The sequence below is a fragment of the Botryllus schlosseri genome, chromosome 12 (genome assembly GCF_051294905.1).
Source record: "Botryllus schlosseri isolate E-star chromosome 12, Bs_hap1, whole genome shotgun sequence".
In the NCBI taxonomy this organism is placed as follows: Eukaryota; Metazoa; Chordata; class Ascidiacea; order Stolidobranchia; family Styelidae; genus Botryllus; species Botryllus schlosseri.
Genome location: NC_137247.1, coordinates 20,705,624 through 20,731,948, shown reverse-complemented (window position 1 = coordinate 20,731,948; position 26,325 = coordinate 20,705,624). Strand labels below are relative to the sequence as shown.

At 40.5% G+C, this 26,325-nt stretch overlaps 1 protein-coding gene and 1 long non-coding RNA gene across 3 annotated transcripts in view; one reads left to right on the top strand and one right to left on the bottom strand.

Moving 5' to 3' along the window:
• The first annotated feature begins 5,999 nt into the window (after positions 1-5,999).
• The window catches only part of LOC145451876 (uncharacterized), a 328,627-nt gene continuing 308,301 nt past the window's right edge, over positions 6,000-26,325 (top strand). The window contains exon 1 of the long non-coding RNA XR_013919108.1: positions 6,000-6,268. This is a non-coding gene — a long non-coding RNA (uncharacterized LOC145451876). The remainder of the gene's footprint in view (positions 6,269-26,325) is intronic.
• LOC145451860 (protein O-linked-mannose beta-1,2-N-acetylglucosaminyltransferase 1-like) lies at positions 7,012-26,285 on the bottom strand. 2 transcript variants are annotated; one of them, XM_080330082.1, is made up of 15 exons: positions 26,112-26,285; positions 25,007-25,109; positions 24,852-24,946; positions 24,413-24,526; positions 23,318-23,431; positions 22,408-22,525; positions 22,146-22,244; positions 19,010-19,202; positions 18,085-18,160; positions 17,199-17,383; positions 16,071-16,143; positions 15,878-16,006; positions 13,954-14,133; positions 13,517-13,668; positions 7,012-7,432 (listed from the first exon to the last, which is right to left on the bottom strand). In XM_080330082.1, exons 1-15 carry the CDS (start codon positions 26,271-26,273, stop codon positions 7,204-7,206), a joined length of 2,022 nt encoding a protein of 673 aa, XP_080186208.1. In that variant the 5' UTR covers positions 26,274-26,285; the 3' UTR covers positions 7,012-7,203. The 2 variants fall into 2 exon arrangements, with proteins under 2 accessions (XP_080186208.1, XP_080186209.1); XM_080330083.1 differs by lacking the exon at positions 13,954-14,133.

Sequence of the window (26,325 nt, the reverse complement as noted above, 5' to 3'; positions counted from 1 at the left end):
ATTTGAATTTGTTTTTGTAGAATGTAGAGGTAGACTGTGATGGAATTATAAATACAGATTTGTGAACAGGTCCATGGACGAAAAAGCATCGAACATGGCTGGAAGCTAAGTAGCAGAAAAGTCTGAAGAAGAGTAGGCCTACCCTTGTTGTACTTTATTATTGATAGACATTTCGAAGAAAAAAACTTCAATATAACCGGAGAGTTTTGGGTGAAAAACCAAAAACTTAAGTTGGATAAGTTTCCAATGTAAAGAAACTATTCTCTCAATTTTTAATTAAAATTCATAAAATTTAATCACTCTCATATTATTGCACAGAAACTTTTAATTTACGATTTTATATGCAGTTGGAAAAGGCTTGAAATAATAGCAGTTTTGTAGTTGGATCCAGTGTAGTTGTAGGTAGTTGATTTGGTGTCCTAGAGTCCTACAACAGTATCAACAATATAAGACTGGAATTCCAGGTGATTGACAAAAGGTCTGTGGGTAATGTTGCAACGTTATTAACGTTATTGAACAATTTGGCCCTTTTTGGCCCCTTTTCCGGCACTATTTGGCCCTTTTTCACAAAAGATGTCTGGAAACCCTGAGCCGAGCATTAAATTTGGTAAAACGGGTATCAATCGAAAGCTGACTCTGCGCTGATTAGGAAAATATAAATTTTATTCCGCTCGTGGCCCTGGAACTCCCACAATCAGCCTCGAATTTTTCATTGTTATGGAGATTGGCATTGGGACGCAACAATGCTGTCTGGCGAAACGAGAGAGCAGCTCAAGAAAAAAAGAGCCAGACAACATTGTTCAGCATTGTTGCGTCCCAATGTCAATCTCCATAACAATGAAAAATTCGAGGCTGATTGTGGGAGTTCCAGGGCCACGAGCGGAATAAAATTTATATTTTTGTAATTAGTACAGAGTCAGCTTTCGATTGATACCCGTTTTACGAAATTTAATGCTCGGCAAGCCGGTCAAAAATGACCGTCAAATTGCCTGTAGCCAAATGGAAATTGTGACGTGATACAATTTCACTGAGGCGTGAGATTTGGTTGTGTCGACACCATATAGGACACTATGGTAAAACTATAGATTACTAACCTCCGTAGGTTAGTAATCTATAGTAAAACCCTAATATAGCATAACATGGAGAACAAGTTCAGGCTAGGTTGGGGTTGCCATATTTTTGCGAGGCAAATTCCAGACTTTCTTTAGCGCCAACTACGGGATTTTAAAAAGAGGTATGACACATTGTCTGTCAATTTGACGTCACACTAGCAAAGCTTTGCCTATCGACCAGAGGTGGTCACGATCCGGATATGGAGTCGCCAAAATGTTGGGTCGGTGGTTTTATGTGGTTGCGAGTTGTAATCAGGACCGAAACGACATTTTTCTGCCCACTGCCATCCAAATAAACACTGGTCTTAAGCCCAACATATGGTAATCGATGCAACTTCTGAGGGGCTTAGTATATATATCTGCTTTCTATACGCATCTGGTCGTTAAAGTTTGTGAATGAAATCTGTCTATAATATTGGTTCTTCCATATATTACTACATGAACATGAGGTAGAGCTGCGGTGGAGGATTATGACTTCGAAAATGCTGGGAACGTAATTACTAATTATACATCGTGAAGTCATGTCATGTCACATGGATAAGACTATTTATGAGCCTAAATGCCGGTCCGCAGCAGCAGGTTACACATCCAGTGGTTTCAACCTTTTATGGTCGCGACTCCACATTTCTAATTTGGAAATGTTCTGTGTCCCTTAGCTCAAAATTTGACAAACTGATTACTGAAAAACGGTCAGCACCTTTGCCCATACCTACTCATGACTTATTTTGGAAGCTTATTACGTTCAACATCTTCGCTAACTCCAGAATAAAGGCAAACGAACCCCAGGTTTAGAGGCACTATCTTTGACTTTAGCATCTAAATGGCCTTAACCGATTCTATACCGTTCTCTTACAATTGAGATTAGAATTAGAATTATTTCTGTAAATGCTGGTTATTTTTAATAATTTTCGATTGCATGATTTGCTAGGGCGGTGTTCCACATATTAAAATCGATGAAAGTGACACTAAATCGCGCATCGCGCGAAGAAAACTTTCAACTAGCATAAATCTGCCCAAGTATAATATCGTTAATGTTGATTTATGAAAAAGTTTGATCCTATTTCAAGCCTTCAAAATTCCGGACATTTAGTCATGTTTTAGAATTTCCTCCCGGACGCAGTTTGAACATTGAAATTCCGGACATTTTCGGAAAATTCCGGACGTATGGCAACCCTAGGCTAGGTATGTGGTAAAATCATAATCTTCAAGGCTGGTACACCAGGGGTGTCAAACATACGGCCTGCGGAGTAATTCTGAGTACATTGAAACATGTTTATATTATGCAGGACATTTGCAACACATGTCGAGATTTTTTGTAGGAAATACTTCAATTAAATAATCCTAGCAAATGCCGAGCATTTCCATTGTCTAATGTCCATATGCCACATTATCACCACCCGAATTCCGTGTTGTGGTTTCAATCTAGTTACCATTAGGAGCAAGTCGGTAACAATGTAACCCAATTTCGAGAAGGCAATCAGTCCACAAAATTCAGTTTTCCATGGTCCACACCAAGTTCAGAGCTTTACGGAAAATTATACCAAAACATAGTGATTCATAGAAGCGAAAACGCCAAGGCCATCCCGCTATACGTAGTTTACATGTAGAATATATTTAGTTATACAAAAATATAATTCGAATATCTGCGGTTTCGATGCGGTGTCACTTCCGACTTGAAAGGTGCCCAGAGTCCAGACCAGGAAAGGAAAGGACGTAGTTTATTTTTGTCCTTGATGTTTTTTGCGGCATATACACCGACTCATGATATACACATACACACGATCTGCGCATATGCATACCATGAGTAGGCCTACATGATGTGCATATGCCGCTGGACAAGGAAGTGCAGATATAGCCTTTACAGCTTTCTAAGTCATGCACCACCCCTCCATGCTATCCCAGTAATGCATGAGCGCCAAGCAGGGAAGCCATGGATACCAGTGTTACTAATCAGGTCTTTGGTCTGACCCGGCCGGGAATCGAACCCACGACCTACCGATCAAGAAGCAGGACGCATAACCATTACGCGACACCAACCCGAATGACATTTAAGATTGATAATAAACCAAAATTCCAACGGGCGCGTTTACAGCTCAATCTCTTGTATTCCTCACTCCTCATACACAGGGCTAACGCCAGATTACGACTAAAGGAGAGGGAGCATAGAAATATGCCAACTTATATCGTCGTTAGCGCCTGTGTTTTCGCGTTACATAGGCTATCCGTATTCAACCAACTAATCGTGGTATTTTTCCAATTCCATTGTCCGCGAATAAAGATGTTGCTTCATGCGAGAACAAAACCCCTACCTATGATCCGTGGCACAATCTCTATAGTGCAGTGGTCGGGAACCTATGGCTCGCGAGCCATATATAGCTCTTTTGGGTATAAGATATGGTTCTTTGACAAATATTTATATTTGTACTGAATTGCTCAATATTGCAGCGACTTGTTAGTAAATATTCATCACGGCCAGAATAATTATTCTCATGGCAGTATAACAATTAAGCACGCCCTTGAGGGCTAAAGACAATGCCGTCTTCAGGTTTAGCAGTTCGGACCCCCTCCTTCGAAAATCATCAAATTCAAGTTACTGTCGCGCCGGCGACCAATATTACTCGCGAATTCTATGTACCCGACTCGAAATCTTGGATTGTGCGATACGTTGATTAATCAAAGAGCATAGCAGGCATGCCAACGCCCATATCACAACGCACATTTCAAATACACATTGTCTTCCTGGTCTACGGCGTGAAATGAACTGCGGTGGACGTGACATTCACAATTACAAACTCGAATTACGAACAACGCCAAAGCTATCCACGTTCTTGATTGGTAAGTAGCGGAGATGAGCGGAATTAAAATTTCTATGTCCTAATCCAATCCAAATCCGAACCTTCAAATCCAAATCCTAATCCATAACTTTTTCATATTCAAGTCCATGTCCAATCCTAATCCGATTCCAACTGGAAATTCAGAAAAAAAATACTAATTTATGCAATGGAGGGATTCGAAAATTTTCTTTCACAACCAACGATTCACTTGATTCAAGATAACTTAGTAACCATAAGTACATTATTAACTGATCTGAATAAAGTTTGTCGCCATTCGCCACACGACATTTCAATCTCCCAGAAAATAGGTAAATCCAATCCAAATCCTAATCCGTTCTGAAAAAAATGTCTAATCCAAATCCAATCAAAATCCGACAAAATTTCACAAATCCTGTTTTTTCAAAACCTAATCCTAATCCATACTCATCTCTGGTAAGTAGCTCCGTAGTATCGGCGATAAAATGTATGCGAGCACGCCGTGCAGCGCAACGTCATGTTACTGCCGAATACTTTGAGAATTGAGAAGGAGATCAGTATTTAGATTTTCTGAATCAGTGTGGCAGTTACATTCGATTGATATCAGTTAAAATAAAATTTAAAGTTATTTACGATGGATTGCGTTATCAATAGTGAGGCTTGGCCTATTTGTGCCTTACCTCTCGTTTCGAGCTTTATTATCGAACAATAAAAATACCAGTTTTTACTGAGAAAGTGTGGCGCACTCGACGAATCCCATGTAGTGATTTCGAATCAGTGCTACAATGACGTCACGACTTTTCAATTGTGGCGTAACAGCTGATTTGCATGTATGGCTCTATGGGAGTTGACAGGGCAAAATAGGTTCAATATGACTTTTCGGACAAAAAAGGTTTGCGACAACTGCTATAGTGGTAGTAGCGTAACCAGCCAGCCTTCAGGATTACCGGACCACGACCTAACATCGACCTCGCCTTCCACCACATGCCACCTCATTTTGTCGCTTGCGTCTTATATTTTCTGCATTACTTTTCATTCAGTGTGTATGCCTCCTCTTTACTTCGCCTAGGCCAAGGTGGGTGTCTGATCTTAAAGACTACTCCAAGTTGTTTCGACACCTTCCTATCTTTTCATTGTATCGTAGTTTTGTGGTGTTTTGAAACGATGAAAATATTAATAAAACTGACTGACTGACTGACTGACTGATACTATTATCTGTATATACTTGATAATAAAGTGTTCAAGTGAGAAAATAGGGCACGAGGTAACATTTTCGAATTAGTTGACTGGTGCGGCCCACGAGCGATTTGAAGGCTCGAATCCGGCCCGCGACACAGTTTGAGTTTGGCACTCCTGTGGTACACAGGGGTTCTCTGTTCGATTCGCACGCATCGGAGAACGCTTCATAAGCGATACATGGGCTCACAATGGATTTGCTACGACTTAACGTCACAGTTGGTCCGCGACTATAGTTACAGTATACTTTTTGCTATGCTAAATTGTAGGGATGGTGTGAACCTCTGAGAGATTCGGGTTCATGTGAACGCAAACCTTTTTGAGAAGTGTGAACGCGAACGTGAACCTCATGACGTGACGTCATTTGCTAATTTCAACACTATATTTCAGTGAAGTGATAGCCTATATTAAGGTACATTGTACACTGTACAGTACACGATATACCTAGCGGCGACTCGGGCCACATATTTAAACTTCATTAAATGTATCAACTGGGACAATCAAATGATATCATAATTCCATAAAATCAATATCTTCCGTCACTTTGCCAACAATTTCGACGGGAATTTGCAAGGGAATACAAGGTTACGCCTTAACGGCCTAGGCCAGACCGGACAATGTATTCGGCGTCTGAGTATTGCTACTTTGATATCGAGCAGAGTACAGGTTTCTATACTTGCTACCAATATTACCCCATTAACAAATTATACAGCAGTAGCCAACACCCCAATCGCACCGATTTGGTTTTTATGATACAATAAACATATAAAATCAAAAAAAGGAAAGGACGTATTTTATTTTTGTCCTTGATGATGTTTTTGCGACATATACACCGACTCATGGATACACATACACACGATCTGCGCATATGCATATCATGAGTGCATGATGTGCATATGCCGCTGGACAAGGAAGGTACAGATATAGCCTTGTACGGCTTTCTAAGTCTTGCACCACCCTCCATGCTATCCCAGTAATGCATGAGCGCCAAGCGGGGAAGTCATGGATACCAGTGTTACTAATCAGGTCTTTGGTCTGACCCGGCCGGGGATCGAACCCACGACCTACCGATCAAGAAGCCGGACACTTAACCATTACGCTATCTTGTCGGTTATCAAGACCGACCCAGTACGGCCGCTGCATATTTTCGTCAGACAACGATATCAATTTCATTGATTGGTTGAATAAGCATCATTTGGTGACTATATCTACACTACATGTAGTGTATGTCGCCCTTGATGTTATGTGACTGCGGTCAAGCTCACAGCAGAGAGTTACTAAATATTCACCAGTGATATCTAGAACGGACAGCTGGATATTTCAAGCAAACTTTTGCAACGAAGCAAGTAAAAGTTTTGAGATTGTCGCATGCTCGTTGAGTGTTGATTTTTTATGCTGTCAGAGCCTTGCATAGAGTGGCCCGCAGTTGAAATGCAATAAATTTCCACCAAAGTTGTTTGAAGTGAAAATTGTGTTATATGAAGAAGGTTCACGGTGCAGAACCTACCAAGGTTTTTGGTGAGCGTGAACCTCTAAATTTCTGAGGTTCACACACAGAACGCGAACGTGAACCTCACGTTGACACCATCCCTACTAAATTGATTCAGTCTTAGACTACATCCACTTGTCAGCCGAAAATATTCGGGTTCATTTCAATATGAATATTCTGTACCTCCGAGACGCTCTTCGTCAGTTTTGAAGCCAAACGATATCCTTTTCGAATTTTGTGAAGAGTATTTTGGGCAATATCGTACCGGATGGGAATACCCGATAATCCTACGTTTAAAAGCGCGACCTTTGAAACGAAATCCGGCACGAACTCACTCTAAAAACGCTAAAAAGACACCGCGCAATCCTTTTAAATCTCATTTTATTGCACGTATATCCTGCAATGACAACGGAAAAACGTCACAAAAAAATCCACATGCACGCACCGCAAACATTAATACTGGCTCCTTTCTAAACAAAACATTTTGAGTACCAAAATAGGGAATATTCAAGTAGAATAAAAATAAAAAGGTTCCTGCAATAGGTAAATTCTTCCACTATAAGTTCGCGACATTCTTTGATTGCGTGGACTCTATAAAAATAGGCACAACTTCAGCTGGCTTGCGCAGACTGTACGGAGAGGCCGGATAGCCGACAAAAATGACGCGGTGGCCTTTTATGAATGTTCTCAGCGAGGACTTGTGCAAACCGCGCGAGTCCAGATCCCAGATTCTCAAACACTTTGATATTTCCAGGAACACGCCAGTCGACACCTCGTCTTCCATTCTAAAAATCATTCCTAGTTATCAGAGTAACAATACACGCATAGTTGGCTATGGGCATAACAATTCAAGTTGAGTACAGACTTGCAGTGGTCACTAATGAAGTGCATCTACTTTTTCAGAGTATTCAAGTAGGTTTTGCCTACTCGTATTACTTACTCGAGTGGTTATGTTTATAGCTTTCAATACAATATCCATTGTAAAATAATATTTATTGAACTCGAAGACTTTTCGGGTGCCTCTTTTCAAGAGTTAACGGCACACTAAAGGGATTTAAACAGATTTAAAAGCAAAACCAAAAAGGCAAAGTATGACGTAACAATCAAAATCACAGACCATGAAATTCGCATCGTAACAATGGCAACAATAACAAACTATGAAGTATTCGGACATACGGTACTATAGTAGCAACGCAATTCATAAATAAACAGTTATACACGCACGAGACAACACGCACTAATGGGAAATTTGTAGGTTATAGAGGAAATCTTTTTGTCTACATAAAATTGGTTTGTTCAACTGAATAATAGTAGACTCAAGCACTTTTAGATGAAACAGAGACCTACCACGCGCAATGACAGTGAACATATTGTCATCATAGTGCTGTGCACAGGCAAGGTTTTCACTCAAATGCTGACCAATTGACGAAGCATATGCTTGATAATCGTCATAGCAGTCTGTTTTGGCAGCCAATTTGCACTGACGTGCAAGCTCCGTGCGATCATTTGCGCATGTTTTTGACCGAATCAATTTTGGAATGTGTTGCTTAATACGCTCAACCAATCTTTGAGATGTACGTCCTACATACCTACTATCACAGTGGCACTTGTATTGGTAAACAACATTACTTGCATTAAAGGCAGGAAGTACATCTTTTCTAGAGTTGGGCAACAAGGGTTTCGTTGTGTACACCACATGCGTGTTTACGCTGTAATAACAACGGTGAACAGCCGATTTAATGAGTTTTTCGAAACGGTTGGACACGTTACCTAGCCAAGGTAGGTGTAAAAATGCCGGGCATTTTTCTGGTCCGTATTTGGGAGCTATGTCCGATTTATTCAAAACCCTAGAGATGGAGCATTTTAATATGTGATCTGGATAGCCATTTTTGGACAGAATCAAGTGGATATCATCCAATTCGCGTGACAGTTTTTCCGGTGAACAAATGCGCAGGGCCCGATTGACGAGACATGATATGAGGCCAGTGAAGGTAGGTTTTCTGTACACCGACGTTAAAAACGTTTGTCCTGATCTCTCTACTAGGACGTCTAAAAAGGGAAGGGTAGCATCAGTTTCCTTTTCCACGGTAAATTGTAGAGCTGGATGGAGACAGTTCAATTTTTCGAAGAAATTATTACACTTTTGCTCATTTTTAAAGGCAACAAAGGTGTCATCGACATATCTAAAATAGAGGAGAGGTTTTGTGGCGTTTTCAAACAATTTCTTTTCGTGGTATCCCACGAATATATCGGCCAAACTAGGTCCCAACGGCGAACCCATTGCAATACCATTGGATTGACGGAACATCGTGTCATTGAAGCTAAATTCAACGCAACTAGTAGCTGTTTGCAACAATTCAAGAAATATATCACGTGGTAATTTCGGAGGTTCAAGCGTGCCATCATAAAGCGCATCTGCGCAGATTTCGAAAGTTTCCGACAGTGGTACGTTGGTAAAAAGACTTTTCACATCAAATGAGCTAAGAAATGCGTTGGACGGATTTAATTTAGCGCACTTTAGTTCTTCTACAAACGTGAACGAGTCGCGAAGACAGTGATGCGTAAACAAGGATCTAACTGGCTCAATGACGGTGTTAAGCCATTTAGCTAAATTATGTTGAGCCGATCCACACATAGACAATATGGGGCGAAGAGGTACGTTGTCTTTGTGAGTTTTCGGTAAACCGCACGCACGGAGCTTGCACGTCAGTGCAAATTGGCTGCCAAAACAGACTGCTATGACGATTATCAAGCATATGCTTCGTTAATTGGTCAGCATTTGAGTGAAAACCTTGCCTGTGCACAGCACTATGATGACAATATGTTCACTGTCATTGCGCGTGGTAGGTCTTTGTTTCATCTAAAAGTGCTTGAGTCTACTATTATTCAGTTGAACAAACCTATTTTATGTAGACAAAAAGATTTCCTCTATAACCAGGGTTGCCATACCGTCCTTATTTCTAAGATTTGTCCTTATTTTGAAGGGCCACGTCTTAGAAAACTCAACTGTCCTTATTTCTAAGAAATGTCCTTATTTTTGACTTGCGTCCTTATTTTGTCTTATTTTCAACCACTACAGAACTTCGATTGTTTTCCTCGGGTATCTGTGTTGCATAAAATTCTAAAATTATGCTTTTGCGTTGAGATTTTATGACATCATAAATGAAAGGAGCTCTCGTGACGTACGCACCACAATATTTAACTTCTAAGTGGTGAGATAGCTATAGGGTAGTGAGTGGTGGTATAGCAGGTTCGTCTGTACCAAGCTACTGTAGCGGACGTCATTTTAGCAGTAAACATCAGCAGGCTACCAGGTTCCTGCTGTTTGGTCTACAGCAGTGGTTCTTAACCTTTTTTCTTCCAGCGCCCCCTTTCAAAAATTATTGTGCTCCAGCGCCCCCCAACTTCATATTGTCAGGAATGTAATAAAGATAATGAGTAAGAGGGAGGGCCGTAACAGCACTTCTTCAACCCCTGTGAAAACGATTGCCTTGCGCACCCATAGCGTTATAAACCAAACTTCTGAGGGCTTCGCCCCCACGAATCCCATGGCGTGACTTCGATGGTCAGCAAAGTTTGTGTGGCCTGGTCGCCCTAGGTCTGGTCGCCCTGGTCGCCCTGGTCGCCCTAGAATTTTCTATAATGGATGAATGAATAGGTGGTAATCACATCGCTATAAACTTCTTATCCTCTCAGCCCACGTAATCAGAGTTACCAGTAGCTCTGAGTGAGCTGTTGTATAGGAAAATAAAGGGCACGTAATTAATAATTAAACATATTCGGGCGTGCCTGCAGATACAATTATTCGGTACCAGGGCCGTAACAGCACTTCGGCAGCTATTCTCGCCTAGTCGCGTGAAGTGCGAAAAATTTCGCTAATTAATGATTGAATTGGTCAATATCATCGGGAATTGCATGTAAGTTATGAGATCAATTTTTATCCTCTCTCTGCTCACGTAAACACATGTACCGGTAGAGCTGAGTGAGGTGCAATGTGCCCTCTAAGCTGCGCACGTGCGCAGTGCTGACACGGTCTCTGCGCACAGAAAATCTACGTTGCGCACAATAAATCCGGAGTTATTACCTTTTTTTAATCGTTACGCACTGTTGTCCAAGGGTCAGCGCAGTGAGTTGTTGAGTGTGCGCAGACTCATCAAAACTTAAAGCGAACATTGAGAGGTTTCTTGGAAACTGTAGGGCTCGTTACTAATAATTAAACATATTCGGGCGGGCTAACCCGTTGGTATGACTTCGTTGCATGATGTTATTTCGTGACCCCCTGTCTGCAATATCAAAAAATATAGAATCGCTCAACGGGGATATCGCCCAACAGGAATATCCCGGTCTCCCAATCGTACTAAACTAAAAGACGCACACGATTTCAGATTGGTATTTTTTCACTGACATATAATTTTTCCCTGCCAGATGGAATTCGTCTTCATGGGTTCAGATTGCCAAGACAGGAACATTCGGTGTCAGTCATTTAGGCGCCCATGGACAATTAAACCTATATGTATTTTGAAGGCTATATGTAACGAAGTTTTCGGTGTTAATTTGCTCTGAATACTCATAAGGATATGTCCCATCACCACATCCTCTACTGCGAAGCCATTTTTCTCCAGCGCCCCCCATACCGCCCCCCTGAGCCCAGCGCCCCCCATATCGCCCCCTGAGCGTTTCCGCCCCCTTTCCAAATCGCCAGCGCCCCCTGGGGGGCGCTGGGGGCAAGGTTAAGAACCACTGGTCTACAGCATAGAATAAGCTCAAGCTGTGGGGAGGGCAGCATTATTGCGTAGTGAAGAAGGCGCATACAGTGCAGTCGACACATGAAGCTATAAAACATTGATAGATTTATCTAAATTATATTGCACTTGCGCATATAGTTTTAGCTACTAATAAGGCTAAATCTGATTAGTTAATGAGAAGGCGTAAAAACGTTTTTCGTGACGATTATGAGAGGGAATTCAAAGGTATCTAACGAAGCTTGAAGGGCTAGTGTTTCGCACATTGCAATATCTGCAATTGTGACATTAACCCGGAGACCATAGGAAAGACCGCTATATCAACTCTCATTCATACCCCAAAACACAAAAAGTGTGTCTTAATGATTAATTTGAGCCAGTCGATGAATAATTTTTCCACAAGTCGATCAGCACGAACGACCACAGACTACAAGGCAGCTGCTGTAGAGCAGTGGTTCTCAACCTTTTTTCAGACACGCCCCCCTTTATGATATGAAAAATTTCACGCCCCCCTTATCGCCATATCACAAAATCCAATCGGGATGATAGCAACCCCAGCAGATTGTTTGCTGGCATGGAAGGTTATGACTGTTGATGAGAGAATTGAAAAATGTGAAATTAAGTCTATATAGAGAGAAAAACGCGTGAAATGTAGGTAAATCGCGCAGAGCGTGAATTTTTTTTCAGTTGACCGCTTCTTCGCGCCCCCTTCAGATGCTTTCACGCCCCCAAAGGGGTGCGCCCCCCGGTTGAGAACCACTGCTGTAGAGGATACCTGGGCATTCCATACTGTCAAACACCAGCAACCATTCCTCGTCGACGATTGCACTTCGCAATTGCTCAAAGCAATATTTCCCGACTCCAACATCGCATATAACTTTTTGTCGGCCAGGACAAAGACTATAAGCATTGTTACTGGAGTTCATGCTCCATACGCTCAAAAATGATTTTGTCTAAACTTGGTGTACGGCCATTTCCATCTTGGTTGACGCCTCTAATCACAACGAGGTGAAGAAGTTTGAGATATCAGCATATGGGAGGGGGGGGGGGCAAGACAAACGATTTTTTTTTGGGGGGGGGGTTGACGATGTGCTGATTCGGCCCTAAGTAAAGGTAAACCTAGACCTCAACTGTCGTGAGAACCATGAATCACTTTCTAATGACAAGGAGTTGCTGAAGTAGATTATTTCTAGCGAAAAGTATGGAATGTGATATGCACCGGCACGTTTAAATACGAATTATGTACAAACGCTTTTTCATGCTAATCTAATTTTTCGACTGTCCTTATTTTTGGGTTCATGTCGATGGCAACCCTGTCTATAACCTACAAATTTCCCATTAGTGCGTGTTGTCTCGTGCGTGTATAACTGTTTATTTATGAATTGCGTTGCTACTATAGTACCGTATGTCCGAATACTTCATAGTTTGTTATTGTTGCCATTGTTACGATGCGAATTTCATGGTCTGTGATTTTGATTGTTACGTCATACTTTGCCTTTTTGGTTTTGCTTCTAAATCTGTTTAAATCCCTTTAGTGTGCCGTTAACTCTTGAAAAGAGGCACCCGAAAAGTCTTCGAGTTCAATAAATATTATTTTACAATGGATATTGTATTGAAAGCTATATTCAAGTTCTGTACCACGAACCAGCTATTTAGGTTATGTTTATAGAGAACTTCCACTTTTACTGACAGTTTTTTTTACCCACTTTTTATGCTTTGGCCTTTGTAAAATAGAATATAGTTATGGATAGGGTTGCATCATTCTTATGAGTGAAATTGTTGTGACATCTGGGCAAAAGCAGCCCCGTTTCACAGTAACTGGATATATTTCGACAAAATTGCGCCTATTTGAAGTGCATTCGTTATTTTGCATTAGTCGCAAAGCAAGCGTTTGAAAGTAGCCGCCTCTGATAAACTGTTAAAAGTATGCGACCCCTTGACCAGGTACAATTTTTGGGTGGTTGCCTGTGACCTCCAAGGTTTGCAAACCAAAGAACTTTAAACCCGTACAGGGTCTGTGGAGCTCAGTTTACGAACTCCTCATTTACAAAAACAGCATTTCCCTGATCCCATTTTAAACACGCCACCCTGTAGGAACATATAAAACCAAACACTCAGTAGTGTTACCTGAAATACGCAACATATGATGTGTTCTTATCGCCATCCACAGGAAGAAAATATTCGAGACACGGAGACTTCGAATGGTCCAGGACTACAGAGTTTTGAATCAAAGAATGCATGAGTCGCTCATACGAAGGACCTGTCATGTCTTCTACGCCCTGCGTGAAAATAACGGAAGTAACGTACAAGACTAGGGGTGGCCACAGTGATTCGAGTAGTGTGAGATCACTTTTGCGAGAGCTAAAATTGTACGCTCCTTGTCACCAAGAGTTGATTTATAAACGAGAATCATAGTTACGACAGCATTTTCTGCTGTGGAAAATTACACCGATTGTGAATGTGATAGAATTTGTGATATCGACCCAATACTATCCGCAAACTTGTCATCGGCAGGGCTCTACCAAAAACGCTATCGACAAAAACGCTTTCACCGTCAAATGCACCTCTATCTTGGCATCTGGATCCTTGTTGATCGAATGTCTCTCGAAATATTTATCGAAAAAGTACGGGTCCATGTTGACTCCCGACGATCCGAAATGAAATGTACGTGACACATCTGGGATGACGCACTCTCTGCCTTTTCTCACCGCCGCGGTCCTCATCCACATGTCCCAGTCCCAGGCCTGTAGATGTGGAAATTAGGAGTGAGGCTAGGTCGACCTTTGAATAAGTATTCAATTAATTATGAGCAGAGACAATCAGTAACAAGGTACTACCTTTTCGGATCATTCAACTAGATTGCATCCACTTCAACTATTTACTCAATTGGTCATGTTTTTCGGAATACTTCCAAATCTACTTGAAGAATTTTTAGGCGGAACTATTCATTTTCTACTATGTGGACTTTGTAAAGTTGAATGTAGTGTCAGGATATGCTTGGGCCACTTGCCGGGTGTAAGATAAGAGCCACTGCATAATCATGGTATATATTTAGAAAACTGCACCTATGTGTAGTGTCGTTGGTCAGTTTGCGTTAGTCGCTGTGACGTGCCCTGCAAATTCTAAAGTGGCCACGTAAGATTAAATTTCAACAGTATGGGAGCCAATGATCCAATCTACTTCATCGGACTATATACTATAGCAGATTTCAGATCGTCATGTTTTAGTTCTGGTTGGCGTAGTCATGACATGGCATGTCTGAAATTGCTACTTCTACGAAGCTACTTCTGCTGGTAGTGGACTACGTGCCTACTTACTTACTTTGACCACCATCGTTAGGATTTGATTTTTCGAGTACCTTCTTTACTTCTCAAGTATATTTTAATAGTATCTTCATACTGAAACGAACCCGGATATTTTCGGCTTACACTCCTCAGGGGTCATCTTCAGCAAGTAATAGAGAATTGGAAACAGCATTGCGTATCACAACAGACGGCATGAAATTTCGAATTACCGGGCGAATGTCAATGCCAAAAATATTCGGGTTTGTTTCAATATGAATATACTAAGCAATTGTATATTGATGTTCTCTACCTCCAAGAAGCTCTAAAAGTACAAAAAACTAGTGAAATAGCCCCTGTGTGACGGCAATTGAACATATTTTAGAAAATTGCACCTATTCACAGCGTCATGAATTATCATGTGTTAGACGCAAAGATCTGTCACGCAATTTCGAAAGCAGCTATCTCCGATTAACTGCCAAGCGACCCCTCAACTAAAGGTACTTTTTCCAACTGCTCGATTACTTTGCAGGTCTTTCCTTTTCTGCTTGCCAACCTGAGGCAGATTTGGCATGTCCATGAATTTGCTAGTTCCACTTCTAATTGAGTAGAAATTTATGGCGTTCCTTCTACTTCTACTCGCGCAGCAAGGCTTTGCACCGCTGCGTACGCTACACATGACCAAACTGGTGCCGTCAGAATTGTACGAACTATCAATCCAGTTGGCTGGCGGTCAACTAACTTCTGGTTTGTTGAGTACCGGTAGTTCTAGTTAGATTTTCAAAAGTGAGCAGTTCTAGTTCCAGTTGCACAATGCACATAAAAAATATACATTAGCTTCCTACCAACTCTTTTATGTGATGCTCTTTCAACGACTGCTAGCTCAGAGTCATCGCTACACAGAGTGGGTTTTGAGGTTCAAAACTTCTCTCATTTTAAACTCATAACGATATTCATGTGGAATACCAAGCAGATTCCGATGAACCGAATATTACCGGTAAAGAGTTATTCGAAATGGAATCTAGGCAGTTATGCTTGAGATACTTGATTGCAGACTTTTAAAGGTCGTTGGTCAAGTTCTAGTAGCGAGTTTTGAAAAGCGATTTGTTCTAGTTCTAGTTTTGAACAGTGAGTAGTTCTTGTTCTAGTTTTAGTTGGCGCATTTTGAAAACCCAGTAGTTTGTATAAGCATGATGAAGTTTCATACTTTTTCCCGAGTCGGCCAATTCGGTTCCAGCTCCTTTTCGAACAGCGACCTCTTCAACATCCAGCCAAGTCCTGGCATCGTTTCCACGCGATACAGCAGAGAAGGATCGCGGCACGAATGCTCGTAGCCCTAAACCAAAACGAGGTTTCTCGGTATAATTTTATGAGAGAAACCACTTAAAAGTACGACTCACGTGGTCATTCCAGGCCGATACGCAGTAGAGAGAAGTGTCTTCGTCCAGCAAGTGCATGGTGTCGCTGAAGTATCTGGGAAATCACATGTTATTACGAGAGTGTAGCTCGAGTACGAATTGAAATAATTTCAAAAAACTTCACTGAAATACAAGTAGCAGTAGCAGTTTTGAAGACATGTCAAAACTACTTCTGGCGAATGTACAAAACTATAAAGCACTCAAGCAAGTAGTTTCATAAAGTAGATGGGGTGTCAAACATACCGCCCGCGGGCTACCAGACTACGAACGGCATTGTGGTTTCACTCTATCTAAATCGAGAAGGCAAAAAGTGCACACTGAGTTCAGAGTATTATGGAAAAATGAACCGAAAAGTAGTTATTCACAGAAGCGGAAAAGCCAATGCGGAACCCTTATACGCAGTTAACATAGCATTTAATCACATGGAACTACTTTCTAAACTAAAATTCCATCTTCGCGACTCAGGCAAAATGAATAGTGCTACTTCCGAAAATATATCAAGTTGCCGTGACACAGGGGCTATTTAGCTCAGATAGTGTGACAATTTCACTCATAAAGCGATGGAAACTCATCCTGAACATCCATATTCACTTTCATTTGGTGATACGATTATTGATATACAATGATCTTTCCAATCCTCTACTAATTACCGACTATTTTCAGTGGAAAATATTCGTGTTCATTTGAATATGAATATATTATTTAATTATATTATTATATTATTCAATATTGACGCATTTCTATGTGTTGTTGCAAAATATATCTATATACTTTTCCCAAATATTTCGCGTTTCTGTGATGCTCACGAACCCATTTTGATGTGATTAATCCCTTGTCCCATCAAAGTTTCAAATGACACTTTTGGTGTTAGTTGAGTGAGTTTTGCTTGATTTTATAGATTACTGGTAGTTGACTACAATGGGTGGCAAAATATTTCACTGACTACCACTCATTTACAAGAAAATTTACTGAAACCACAGCCCTGGTAAAAACACCACTTTAAGATGAAATTAGAAATATCACAAGGTATGTGTTTGGTAGTAAATACTTTCAACACAATCCCAGGCAGAGTACATTATCAGAAGTTCTTGTCCTGATATCATCATCTACCTAAAAAAATCTGGGGAGACTTCTAAATCTTCTTCCAAAACGATGGCTTTATCTGCCTTGGGGAAGAGGGTAAATATCGCAGCTAGACTGGCGCGATAATGCTGCGAAATTCTGGCGCTTTTCACGCCGACTGGTACGTGCTGGTACGTTTCAAGGCCAAAGAGCTTGCCAACTTCGTAGGGCTCCTGCAAAATCGATGTTATTCTGAGAAATGTGGATAATCAGGACTAGACATGCGGTAATTAGGGCTGGGCTATCAAAATGTAATGATTCAACTCGAGTAGTGACGGATGATTCTTAATAGCAACGAATATACGCCTTCAAGCCTAGTTTTGACGTCATTATAGGTGATGCTTGAATACTTTGCTGCAATCATAATAATCAACTTGAAATCAAATTTACCATGTATTTGAATTTGTCCAGTTAGTGGTAATCTGATTGTGGTGAAAACAGCCCATAAACTCCACTCTGCTCAACTGGAAGTGATGAAATTAGAAGCAGTTCAATATCTGAGATCCAAGTCCATAATTCGTTTTGAAAAGTCACACGGATACTGGAAATTATGATGAATTTTTTGTCCAAGTCCAAATCAAGCTTACAGCCAATTGTAAATTCAAATCTGAATACAGTTCCGCCAAATTCATGAATTCCAAATCGATGCTCAATGAGATGAGTAAGCATTGCTGATCTACGGTGCACAGGCACCTGATGGTGGCTGGTGATATGCCTAATTGGTCCCCTTATTAAGTAAGGCATGTCTGTTATTAACTACTTGGAAACAATCATTTGAGGCCATATCCTGAACACTTTTTCGACGGGGTAACTTACGATATATAAACAGAGTAAATGAAAAGAGAAAATGATTGAAACAACATCAACCACCAACCTCAACTTGACCATCGACGAAAACGATTGTCTTATCTGGATTAGCACCGTCCACAGCCAACAGAGAGCGCAGCATTCTAAATAGCAGGAAATCAAGTGTCAATTTTCAGCGACAGGTCAAGCAGAGTGCACCCAAGGTGTCAATTACAGAAAGAACTTGTAATTGTAGTTTAACAAGAACATTCATAATTACTAGATCGTACTGGTGATTAATGTCAGCCAGCGCAAGAAATAATACTTGATTTTACTTAGCATCTAATATCGAGAGGTCTGTGCAAATGGTGTTACAAGTTACAACGCTAGTACAATTAGACGCGATATGGTAAGATTAATTAAACCAAATCAAATAAACCTGATCAGTATCTGCATGGTTAGGCTGCTTTCTGACAATGTTTTTTTACGTGGTTGAAGCAATTCTCATTGGCAAGATGTGCTAACCCGCAATGTTTTGAAAATAATATCGCATGATATTATTGGAGTGTCTTTACTGTGATACAGAATACAGCACTGATCCTCACAATGGAGATTGTTGGCGATATCATTAGGGGCTAAAGCCTGGAGGGGGCATCAAAATTACCAATATAAAATAAAGCATTTTGAGGCAGATTTGATCACACTCAATGTTATTCGTGTGTGAATATAAACGGGGCCTATGAAAAGTCTTGATTTTTATAACAGTGTCTTGACTAGGACAAAGTAGAAGTTTGTCGCTAGGAAAAAGGACTGAAAAAACTTTGGGAACCACTGGGTTAGCAGACAGGATGTTAGACTGACATCCTCAATGCACTTGTACATTGTGGAATAGGTGACATCGCCAAAATAGATCCAGCCCTAATCAGATGTAAATAGACAAGTCATGATCCCCACAATATATGTCGCCGGCTTTCAGGTAGCACACACCCAACTATTCCTCGTTATCGATCTACCTGTATAAATACTGCGGTCGATTGCTTGCAATTACCGCTACTGGTATAGAGCTCGCAGGTAACGGATGGCCGGTGTTAAACGAGACAGGAGATGGATCGTTGCAACGGCACAGTTCTCCATATCCGTCGAACATAGAGCAGAAACGCGCACGGCGTACAGACTCTGGACTGTCAGGCCAGTGGCAAACATCATCTGTTTGCGATAATATAAAGATAAGGATAAGATGTCATCACTTCTTACCGATTTGCAAAACTTCTGGCACACATAACTTGACTGTTGCAAATTCTCTACGCAATTAAGCAGTGACCATGGTTGTAATGACTCGTGGCGCGATTTTTTGGTGATTTGACTCAACGTAAGTCATTTTCTCCACATAAGGAAAATGTCTCGACTTGAGTCAATCTGTGCATTGACTCGACTTATACTCGAGTCATTGCGCATAACTAGGACCAAGTCATATGACTCGAGACTCGGAAGGCCAAGACCGACATTTCATTCATTGTAATTTCGAAGAATAGTAAAGTGACCACGCTATTGGTATGTCGTCTACTGGTACTTGAAAATGCTACAAGAACTGTTAAAAGCGAGGAAAAGTAGAAAATTACGAATGCTAAGCATTAGATACAACTGCGCAGAGTTCTAAAACAAGACTTTATCTCGAAATTTAACAGTCAACAAAAATGACTTGGACTCGGACATAACCCTATGCTCGCTGATCTGGACTTGACTCGGTGGTGAATTGAAAATGATTCGACATGACTCGAGTTAAAACTATAAAAGTGAGATTGACTGGTGACTCGGAACCTTGCGACTTGGTTACAACCCTGGCAGCAACCTAGAGAAAGAATTTCAGGAAGCTGTCAGTCGGTGTTATGAAGGAATTTTAGATAGTAGTCAGTGGATATAATCCAGGAATTATGCAAAGGAAAAGAGATGACGCGTGCCTCTTTAACCCTCGCTACGCGGTTGGCTCATGCATGAGCCCGGATTGTATTTTCACGAACACGCTTCACTTAATCCCGAATATCTTGCGTTGTACTGGTCGTAGAAAGTTACATCTATTTCAAATGGATAGCTAGTATCAATACGCATACGTCGAGCCATAAATAACTTATTAGACTATGAAATAACCCCATCAAAATGCCGATTGAATACACAAAAACGTTTTGCGCAAAATACAACTTGCGGCGGCGCTCGAGTGAATGTGCGCGCGCGAGATAAACCAGCGCCCGTGACCAGCGCATCTCCGTTACAGACGTCAAATTCACATGCAGCTCTTTTCTCCAAACAGCTGTTGACTATGTCATCGCCCATCTATTGGAATGCTTATATCTAACATTGGGCGCAGGACAGATTATTCGAATTGAAAGTAAACATATTTTACGAAATAATATGCGTGGGTTTTAGCAATATATTCCATGTTGTGATTAGCGCGGATTTGCTGTTGCAGATTACGCATATGGATTATTCGTGCTTTTCATACCAATACACCAACACTACCATCTTCAGTGAGCTACATGATCTCCGCTATTGATATGACAGCAAATTTACGACATTTTCTGGTGAAAATGTTGCGCATCTTTCCATGGTAGCGTACGAAACGCACCGCTCCATAATATGTGACAAACTGATTTGAAACGCCCATAAAATATCAGTGAAGCACTGTATTCATATTGCACGTATGACTCTGTCAATTCAACCAATTCAGTCCTAGTTGTTTTACAACGGCAAAGTTCGTTTCAACACATAGCACTATCTCGTACAAAGGATGGATAAGCGATTACATATACCGGCGCGTTGTGAAATGAATCATTTCGGGAATACTGTTATTACCAAAACAATAACATGCCGCAATATCTTTGCTGTTGTAATTAGCGCAGATTTCAAGTTTCAGATTACGCAAAACAAGGTATATCTTTGCAATAAGTTGAGTCGCCAATATATACTATATAATACATCATCTACATTGTTTTATACGAAGCCATCATTGTACCCATGATGACATGGTTTTCCATTTGTTCGTGCTAGATTTGGTTTGTTACCATTTCAATTTGCTGTTGTCTTCCTCGCGTGATGCATCATTTCATTTGTTGTATCATGCAATATACTATATTCTTTTAACATAATATGGCTGAATGTCGATTGTCAAGTTAGCGTATAGATGTATTGTATAGATATGTAGAGTCTGCTGTCGCGAAAGCACTGCGAAACTGATTGCTGCGATGCGCGTGTGGTACAGAAACCACTATATCTTCTGCGAAAGCTGAGGTGGTTGTGGATGCCTATTATCTGTTCAATAGATAGGCCTTGTCTCAAAGCGTTTGTCTACACCACCTCCGTCGATGGCTTGCATATTATTTGATAAACTGATTTGAAATGCCAACTAAAATATCAGTGAGACAGTGTATTCATATTGCAGGTATGACTACCTGTCAATTCAACCAATTCAGTTATAGTTGTTTTACAACGACAAAGTTCGTTTCAACACATAACGCTATCTCGTACAGAGAATTGATAAGCGATTACCATATAACGGCGTTGTGAAATGAATAATTTCGACGTCCGCGATACTACGTCATTTTCGAAAAATAAGACGAGGCGCGTGTATGTGTGCTGAATGCGAGACGCCTGGCGTCAAACACACTGTAGCCATCGGTATATCAGCACTCGTTACAATCGACTAGATTATCGTAAGAACCTCACTCAGGTCGTTTTGGAATCCTGATATTGCTGTGAAATCAGTCAGGCGATGATTCTATCCCGAGCAGCTCCGTGTATGACGTAGTCGCAAATTCAAAAATCAAATTCTCTTTTATTTTCAAAAAGTTGAGAACACTTCCAGGCATAGGGGCATCACCTGTTACTCTCTCGCTTTCAGAGTAGCTCAGTTGGTTAGGCGCCTGTTTCATGATTACAGCGATATATTGGGTGTCGGTTCAAGTCCCGTGGTTCGGATTTTATGAATCTTTTTCTAAATGCATTAAAATTCGGTCCTGAGGCCGACCGCGGAAGGAGGGTTAATGTTATATCAGCATCAATCAACCACAGCCACAGTGTACTTTTCTGATTCTGTAAGGCTTGACTGACTATTTCTACTTAGTGCTAGACTGATTGACACGGTAGCTCTCAACCAACCTGGACTTTCGACTGCCTTTATGTGTGCCGTGACTTCCACAGACGCACCCCACGAGTCTTCGTCCCTGGCTTCTTCAAGTTTTTCCTCGTAATTGATTCCTGTGAGTAGGCGAATTACAAGGCGATGCATTTTTCCATACACAAGAAATAAATATGTGTGGTAAAATTTCGCCCCACTATCTTTGTCATCTTCATGCAGCACTTGTCCGGCTCAGTCAACATTAATTCTACTCATACAAAAGTTACATGAGCACACAATTACCTTTAGCAGAACAGATCATGCTCCATATGCTTCTGAAGCCGATTTGCTCGATTAGTTCGCTACCCAGTTGACGAAGTTTTTCTTTCGCTGCAGTCTCCAAGTGTAAAGATGCCTCGTCCTAGAAACGCACATTCACTTGGACCAAGAGACTGACAAATTTGGTAGACCGCATAAATTTGTCTTAGCCCTCTGAAATCTCAAATAATTGACCAACATCAGACAGATATGATCTTGAAACGAACTCATTTCGTCTGGTAATTTTTCTGTTTTGACAAGTTGTCGTTCAGATCCTCAATTCAACTGATGACACAAAAAATATTGGCAACAATATATTGTCATATTACTTAAAAACGTCTTGGCATCAAAACAGGGTGGTAATGACTCGACTTACGATTTTTGGTGACTCGAAGCGAGTCATTTTTCAAATACGTAAAATGAGTCGGCTCGAGCCAATTTGCATATTGACTTGACTTGTACTCGAGTCATTGTGCACGAGTGAATCACCATGAATAACACAAAAACAAACAAACAATACCAAAGTCTCCACATTATTGGTATTTCGTCTATCAGTCCTGATACTTGAAAATCAGGTAGAAACTGTTCGGACTGAGGAAAATTGCGATATTATGAGTGCAAGCCATTCTATATCACTACAGCAGGGTCGAAGAAAATGGGTTGAATTGGATTGAACTCGGAATCAGAATCAGAACTGGAATCAGTAGAATTAATACTCGATTCAAATGTAGGCTAAGTACTCCAATCATTGTGTTCCGCCCCACCCACGAATTACAAGACTTGTTTAATCAATCTAAATTACCCGAGGGAACTATAAATCATGCCTACAAACAAGACCGGTGTGTCATATCATACAAAACAGTCTGTTTACCTACGATTGACCTCTTTAGCTTACCTTGGTAGCAAAAACAAGAATTCTACCATCGGAAATTGAATTCAGAAATTTCACCATCTCCCGGTCTTGCCTCGCGACGCTGGTGTCGAATATTCTTTGAGACATGACTTCCCCCTATTGAGAAGTAGGTAAATTTCGTACGCTTTAGAACTTAGCTTTCATCCCATAGATTCGATTCTTAGATATTTATGCTGCATTTCAGCGACTGAAATCATCCAAACAGATTGGCATTATAGCCATTGCATCCTGTCGGCAAACAGTTACAAATTTCATATGTTTTTAACATAATTAGCGATCCACATATCCACTGGTAGTCACCAAGATACATGTGACAGCAGAGATGAGCATGGATTAGAATTAGGATTTGTGAAAACCGGATTTGGGAAATTTTTGCGGATTAGGATTTGAGATTTTTTTAATAATAGATTAAGATTTACTGATTTTCGGAAGATTGATGTCCTGTGGCAAATGGCGACAAAGATTTTTGTCCTATCGAAGTTACTTCATGTATTTTGGCACTCATTAAGCGTTTTTATTCAGTTTCACAAAATTAAAGGTATAAGATGTAGGCTAAGTGGAATTCTAAGTTTCAATCGGATTAGGATTGGAATATACAAAATTCCTGGATTAGGATTTGAAGCATCGGATTTGGATCTCTGTATGACAGCCCTGAGTGTTGCCACAGGCTACTGAAAATTGTAGGTTCAGAAGGTATCAACACAAACTTATTTCAAAGCCAGTAGAGTAGGCTACCCTACTTCTTAAATCCTTCGTCTTTTAATTCTACTTGAATAGGGTCTGGACTGCATTCGAAATGAATAAAGTGGTAACATCCAATTTACAGCAACACTTCCACTTGTAGCCTACTTAAATAGAATCAGTTACTACTCAGATATCTTCTCCATTAAAACGTGAATCCATGAATTAGGCTGCTGATATAGTGTTAAAGAAGAAAATAAAATTTGACAAATCTCACAGCCAATAAGTCACAAAGTAAGGTACAGATACTGGATCCAACTACGTTCCGAATCAAATTCGAATCCAACCTCCCTGTCAGCATTATTCCCTGCAGATCAGATTGTGATCGGTACTTACCGAAGATTCATGAATAACAGTGATGTGGATCCCTCTTCCGGAATCTGCTACACCATCGTAATGCACTTGCTCTTCGTTCACATTAACTTCCACGACATCGTGACTTGATAAAACCTTGTAAAATTTCAAAAATTGGGTGGACACGAAATTTCCCATCCTTAAAACTATGTCCCATATCCAGCAGAAAGATATAGCGATGTTATAACATAGGTCAGAACATACCCGATGGAGTACAAATGAAAATTTTCGACTCTATCTATATATATTATCAAATTTCAGAAGATTCAAGAGAGAGTTTGGGGATAGGAAAGCTGAAATCTCAAATCCAAATAGGTTGGCATAAATTATTTAAAAAAATTTTGCACAGTTTCTCAAGCTGCATCAAAATTCTAAAGTACCGTAGCCTAATTACAACAACGATTAAAAAATATAATGACACCTTTACGTCAAAGGAATCTTTGCCTTGATCTTTATAATCAGGATGCAGGTGACCGAAATAATCGTCTTCAATGAAAGGCTCGACGTCTCCGTTATCTTATGAAGAATTACAATCAGAACCTGAAAATTTGGAGCGACACCAAACTGTTCACGCACCAAAATCCAACAGCAGTTGATGGCTTTCCAACTTGTTGTTGGTCTCCATGATCAATTTCAAATTCAGCAAGCATGTTGCAGATAGCAAAATGAGCGATGCAATCTGTAAAATCAACAATGAATGCTTCTAGCTTCCACTGGAGTTGAGCATGAAACTGGATTTGATTCCTAATACAATCAGTCATATCTACGGATGGTCTGCAGCATGCTACAAAAAGAGAATTTATGATTTGGGTAAGAAGCTCTAATCCAGGATTCGAGAACATTGAATCCACTCCTACGGATGCGGTCAGGTTTGCAAATGCTATGGGCCGCTAGATTATTATATCATGATAGAATATTTTACAATGTAAGCAAAGCATCATAGTGTACACAATGCATACCGTACTAGATTTGTACAGTAATAGGCAGAAATAATATTGATATTAGGATTTGCAAAACGCAAATCCTATCAATCATAATCACATCTATGTGATGTTAAAACATAGCTGCTATAGTGCTATGCATTGCATATCAACCAGGACTACTATCCAAATAATAATTAAGACGTCATAAAAATTGCAGTCAATCAAAGTAAGTTGCATCCTGCCTCATAAGTTTACGTTCAGCGTGCACATGTTCAGACAGCTCATTAATGAGGACAATATTAGCACCATATGTGATTATCATGATAGGAATCATTATACTGGGTGCAGACCTGGTTTACCGATGAGAGCACAGTGAATAAAGACAGGCAAAATGAAGGTATCGTGCCAAGAGAAGCATGAAATCAATTTGAGATCATGCCACAAACACAATTTTGATATAGCCTATCACCCAGCAAATAGGCCTTCCTTGCAAAATTCAAGCCAGATTGCAAACTCGTAGTCGAATGCCCGTGTCAGTGGACTAGAATTAGTGTCCAGTTGCAATTTATGCTAAATACTACTAGCAAGAAAGTGTCTGTCTGCTTCTATATTGCAGAATACAGGTACCAAACAAAAGTTACAGGGGTTGTGAGCTGGAAGCATAATCACAAATACCACCCTCATCAAACATGGGATTGACGCTTGCCTGCAAGCCTTGCCATATGTAACATGGTTCAATCAGTCAATTCAATTCCAACCTTCAAAAGTTGTGTGAAGTTGTACCGCGGTCCGCATAAATAAGTGACAAATGTCATGAAAGACACTTTGTTTCTTCTGCTCCATTGCGATTGAAACTTGTAACGGTCTCTAATAGAATGCCAATACCATTTTTCCGATCTGTACGGTTTCGTTTCTCCCATTTGATTCAATAACCTTAAAAAGACATCCAACTGCCATAGAACAGTGGAGAAC

Bases quoted from the DNA above. Each gene is read 5' to 3' on its own strand.
- LOC145451860 (XM_080330082.1), bottom strand. From the start codon at position 26,273: ATGGGAGAAACGAAACCGTACAGATCGGAAAAATGGTATTGGCATTCT. The intron at 22,245-22,407 runs GTAATTGTGTGC...GCCTACTCACAG, and splicing joins CATGATCTGTTCTGCTAAAG to GAATCAATTACGAGGAAAAA. The intron at 7,433-13,516 runs GTAACACTACTG...AATGATTTTTAG, and splicing joins TCATATGTTGCGTATTTCAG to AATGGAAGACGAGGTGTCGA.